General features: G+C 36.3%; 1 protein-coding gene across 1 annotated transcript; it reads left to right on the plus strand.

The window, feature by feature from the left end:
• Window positions 2,708-3,523, plus strand: LOC110266920. The gene has a single exon (XM_021111990.1). The coding sequence runs from the start codon at window positions 2,708-2,710 to the stop codon at window positions 3,521-3,523; it is 816 nt and encodes a 271-aa protein (XP_020967649.1).

Consider the following 5,923-nt stretch of genomic DNA (forward strand, 5'->3'; position numbering starts at 1 on the left):
AGAATGTGCTTGGTCTCAAATTATTTTTGTTTTATTCAAATTTTTATTTCTTTAAAATTTAATTTATACCATTTTCGAAACCAAATTAATATAAACTACTTCTATGTTACGTAGTCATTTTAATGATTTATTAATGTGATAAGGGAAAATTAATTTTCAATGTGTTTCATAATACTTAATAATTCAATATTTCATTCATTTATTCATTTAATTTAAGTTTTAAATATCTTAAAATATTTTAACTTTACTCATTTAAATATTGCATTCATAATGTACAATAAAAAAGTTAACACAAGTATTCAACTACACTCATTTCATTTCACTGTTACCCCATTCCAATTCATTCTATCATTACCTAAAAAAGCTTTCTTCCATAATTACCAAAAACATACCTAAACCCAACAAACACACTTGGACAAAAAGGCAAAGAGATATGTTATACCGAGAAGTTTTTACCTTCTCATCCAATTAAGCACAAAAAAGCAAGAAGTTAGACAAAAGATTGTGAATATCACAAACTCTATAGATATTCTACCAACGATTGCTATGATTTAAAGAATGTCATTAAAAAGTTGGAAAAAATTGATATTCTACCAACAATTGCTATGATTTAAAATGAATTATTAATTTTAATTTACAAAACCAAACACATTGTATTACGATAAGAACGCAAATACTTTATAACAAGCCATTTACATATATTAGATAATTAGACAAAATTTTGCTTAAATAGCCCAACATGATGTCGGCTCTGTTAAGCTTTCAACATGGCTTTTCCATAGTGCACCACGAAGCTACATTCTAGCCGAGCAGGACACAAGGGTGTTAGGCGTAGGAATGAGGAAGAGCACATAAATAAAAAGCTTACAACTTCAGAAGGAAATATTGTTACAACAGAAGGACAGCTGGCACTCAATCAGCATGATGAGGGTCCAAGAAGGAGCACTAGAGAGAGAACTAAAAGCAAGAGGCTGGGTGGTTATGTGGAGTAGTGATTGCTGGTACATTTGCCTTCCCTTGTGTTGCTCTCTTCTCTTCTTCCCTGTCTCCTTATTCTTTTCTTTTCTATTCCCTTTCTCAACTATTTTCTTTAATTCTTCAGGTACCATTATGCTTGGAGAAATTGAAGAATTACTATACCCTTCTGCATTATTCTGCTGCACTATCCCCTTTATTTTTCCTATTTCTTCTTACAACACTTACATATGATCTTCACATACCAATCACTTGTAAATTCCTTCAATTACATATAAATACATAACTCATTCCTTCTTCTTATTATTATTTCTGAGCTCCACCCTATCAATTGGTGCTTTCATCACCATGGCCGTAGCTGATAACACGCGGATGAAAGGCATGGAGGCCGACATTAAAAAGCTATTCCAGATGTTCGAATCCATCACGGAGGAGAACAGATCTGAACGCGCTCGTGCTTCCGAAGCCACTAATCTCAAAATCGACGCCATCCAGGATTCTCTTACGCAACTTCTTCAGACCCAGCACAGGCATCGATCTGAGATACCTGAGCTCTCCCATGGTTCGAACTCAGGCGTTCTTCTACAGCATCGTTCATCTCTGCATTCTCGTCGAGTGAATTTCGATTTGCCGAAATTCGATGGCACTGACGCTTTGGGGTGGATTTTTTCAATGGACCAATATTTTGATTTTTTTCAAGTTCCCGAAGAAGAACAAATCGGAATTGCTGCGATTCACATGACTGGTGCTGCCATCCCTTGGTTTCAAATGTCCCAACGTTTTGCTCAGTTTCGCTCATGGAACCAAGTGAAGCGGGCGATTGAGCTCGAATTTGGCCCGTCACTGTTCGAGTCACCACGAGAATTGTTATTCAAGCTGCAGCAAGGTGGCACGGTAAGCGAGTATTATTCAGAATTTGTTGCTTTGGCAAATCGTACTCACATTGATCCTCCTGAGGCGCTCCGAGACTGTTTTGTTAGTGGACTGAAACCTGAGGTACGGCGGGAGGTTAAAGCTCAATGTCCCCCATCTTTGATGAGGGCGGTGTCCTTAGCTAGACTCTATGAAGAGAAATTGACTTCTTCACCAAAAACCACATATGGCCCTGCTGCTCACAAACCACAATTCACAACTCCCAATTCTTCTCCATCTCCACGACCGCCCAACCGCAACACTCTTCCTGCATTACTTCCGACACCATCACAACGCTCTCACACTCCACCTCTCAAAAACCCGGTTCGGAGGTTGACCCCTGCTGAGATTCAGAGTAAACGGGAGAAGGGTCTTTGTTATTGGTGCGACGAACGATTTTCCGCCAACCACCGCTGCACAAATCGTCAATTCATGTGGTTTTTCTGTGATCATGGTTGTCGTTGATCGCTTAACTAAATATGCTCATTTTAGCCCACTAAAATCGGATTTTACTAGTAAATCAGTGGCTGAATCCTTTATTCTTAATGTGGTGAAGTTGCATGGATTTCCAAAATCAATTGTATCCGACAGGGACAGAGTCTTTGTTAGCAAATTCTGGCAACATCTCTTCAAGTTACAAGGCACTCGCTTAGCCATGAGTTCGGCTTACCATCCGCAGACGGATGGCCAGAGTGAAGTATGTAATCGAACCCTAGAGATGTATTTGAGGTGTTTCTGTTTTGACAATCCTAAGAAGTGGCTAGAGTTACTTCCCTGGGATGAATTCTGGTATAATTCCTCTTGGCATAGCAGCATCAAAATGACTCCATTCAAAGCACTCTATGGTCGAGACCCCCCTTCCCTTGTTAGATATGAACTCTCTCATGAGGATGAGCCATCCTTGCAGGAACTACTAGTAGCTAGAGATAAATTGCTTGATCAGCTTAAACTCAATCTTGGCAGATCGCAACAATTCATGAAGCATTTTGCGGATAGACATCGACGCCACTTAGAATTTCAAGAAGGTGATTTAGTGCTAGTCAAATTGCATCCATATCGCCAACACTCGGTGGCACTGCGGAAGCATCAGAAGCTGGGATTGCGTTATTTTGGCCCTTTTAAAATTGGGAGAAAAATCAGTGAGGTAGCCTATCAGTTGGAATTGCCGCCAGAAGCCCGTATCCATAATGTTTTTCACATATCAACACTCAAGAAGTTTCGTGGTGACCAAGAATCACAGTATCTACCACTGCCGTTAACTACAACGGAACTCGGACCAATCCTGGAGCCTTATCGGATTTTATCCCAACGCTCCATTTTGCGCGGTGACAAGGAAATTTTACAGTGGCAAATTCAGTGGGGACAAGGGGCTGTCACAGAAACGAGTTGGGAGGATGTTGATCAATTCCTCAAGCTCTTTCCTGCATTCAACCTTGAGGACAAGGTTGCTCTTGATGAGGAGAGTAATGTTAGGCGTAGGAATGAGGAAGAGCACATAAATAAAAAGCTTACAACTTCAGAAGAAAATATTGTTACAACAGAAGGACAGCTGGCACTCAATCAGCATGATGAGGGTCCAAGAAGGAGCACTAGAGAGAGAACTAAAAGCAAGAGGCTGGGTGGTTATGTGGAGTAGTGATTGCTGGTACATTTGCCTTCCCTTGTGTTGCTCTCTTCTCTTCTTCCCTGTCTCCTTATTCTTTTCTTTTCTATTCCCTTTCTCAACTATTTTCTTTAATTCTTCAGGTACCATTATGCTTGGAGAAATTGAAGAATTACTATACCCTTCTGCATCATTCTGCTGCACTATCCCCTTTATTTTTCCTATTTCTTCTTACAACACTTACATATGATCTTCACATACCAATCACTTGTAAATTCCTTCAATTACATATAAATACATAACTCATTCCTTCTTCTTATTATTATTTCTGAGCTCCACCCTATCAAAGGGTTACCTTCAATTTCATGCAAACGGATAACACGGTTGCATGCCCATGCTTAAGCTCTATCAGCTGCGGTCCACAATAGTCAATCTCACTGAATCATGACCCTTAACATTGTTTAAATTAAATCTGCATGGTCTGGACAATTGGAACAAAAAATTTCCAACTTCGTACAATGGTATACGTGAACATCTTCCTATAATTTATATTAGTTTTCATTGATTTTATGATACATTGTGGAAGATTTGATATTTGGTTGTGATCGTTTCGTTGAAGGCATACTTCAAGAGTAATTAATTTATGATTGTCTTGGGATTGTTGTGTAGTGCTTTATGTACTTATTATTTGCCTGTGGGGTTCAGTCGCATCTGAAATAGCTAGCATTGCTGGTTAAAAAGTGTCCTGATGTGTGCTACATCCATTGTTTTTGGATGAATTGCATATGTTGATTTGATACTTAAAACTTAAAAGCATCCCCCGTGTTTGGTTTCAGTTTAGTATTATTTTAGGTCCTACAAAATGTCATATTAGTATTTGTAGGACCATATATGGTTGAGTTAAAGTTTACAAACAAAAATTTACATTAAATTGATTTTTTAAATTTGATTTTAACAAAAAATAAGTTTGTGTTAACGTGATTTATGTTTGACGGTTTTTATATCAAAATAGATTATAATAAAATAAATGTTGTTTAGATTACACTACTTAAAATCATTTTTAGATGAAAAATTATTAAAAAAGACATAGATTAAATTAAAAAAACTAACATTTATCATATAAATAAAAAAATATAATAACAAAAATCAAAATATGAAAAAGAGTACTTAAAATGATAAAAAAAATTAAAATATTTACTTTGATAGTGACTGAAATAAATTTGAGAGTTTTTTACGAAGAAAATATTAGAACTAAGACCCATAAAAAACCAAATATAAAGGTAAATTATTCTTTGTGCTCCTTTTTAAAGAAGAAAATAAAAGGTAGAGTTGGTAGGAAGAAAATAAATTTCTTTATTTAATGGTAATACGTGAACACCGAAGCTAAAATTTTTAACTCACGTGAATATGAGTTCAGAATGTAAAATCATATTTGCATTTAGAAGGAAAAAAAAAAAGTAACCAAACACAAAAGAAAGAGTTGAAGAAACTTAAACGTACGTTTCTCCTTCCAAATGATAAACCAAATAAAGTCTTAGTTATCTAACACTATTATTCGCTAAATAGTGTTTTTCTTTTACTAGCACCTTTCAAACTATAAGATCTCCCACTTGCACCGAGATAACAGCAGCATCATCCAAATTTTGAGTGCTCGTCCAAAAATCAGAAGGTTGAAAAGTAATATTTAGAACGACGGGTGAAAATTGAGGTGAGGCACATGTACCTACCTTCTATGAAAGCATAGCTTGATATGTTCGTTTCCGCGTGGAACTAGTGATTCCACCCTCTGCAAATCTTTTGGAATGCAATTTATAATTTCTCGAGGTTGAGCAGGCTGCTCAGCAACAATCTTGCCTTTATACTTGGAATGATGTTCACTGAAAAAAGATCTCCATAATGAGTTTCTCGTTTTTAAATAGATGTCCATCTATATACTTGTCCAAATGATCTTGTCGAGCTAACTGCTCTAGCAAATCTTTGAAAACTACTCATTCTTCAGTTGTATGACTATACTTTTGATGAAAAGTATAGTATTTTAATTTATCAACATTCTTCGTATCTTAATATGCATCGGCCTTCTGAGTAGGCTTAATGAGCTTGACATTCAGAAATTTTTTTTATAACCTCTTTTTTAATGTTGAATTGCGTGTAAGATTCATATTTTAAAATAAGCTCGAAGGATTTCTTATTGTCACGAGCTCGTTGATCATCTTTGGTAGAATTATTCTTTTTTGAATGCTGAGCTTGTTAAAGTTCTTTAATCTCCATTTGTCTTTTGGCTTTCTCTCTAAATGTGGCTAAATTTCTGAGCTTGGGTATGACCAAAGTTATCAAACTCATCGATCTAAATAAATTCGCAGAGTTGACCTAGATTCAGCTTGCAAATTAACTCGTAAATTCGTACGAGTTTACCTGTTTTATAATTTTTTTAAA

This window comes from Arachis ipaensis, chromosome B09, assembly GCF_000816755.2.
Source record: "Arachis ipaensis cultivar K30076 chromosome B09, Araip1.1, whole genome shotgun sequence".
Taxonomy (NCBI): domain Eukaryota; kingdom Viridiplantae; phylum Streptophyta; class Magnoliopsida; order Fabales; family Fabaceae; genus Arachis; species Arachis ipaensis.

Coding starts and splice junctions, on each gene's coding strand:
- LOC110266920 (XM_021111990.1), top strand. CDS start 2,708: ATGACTCCATTCAAAGCACTCTATGGTCGAGACCCCCCTTCCCTTGTT.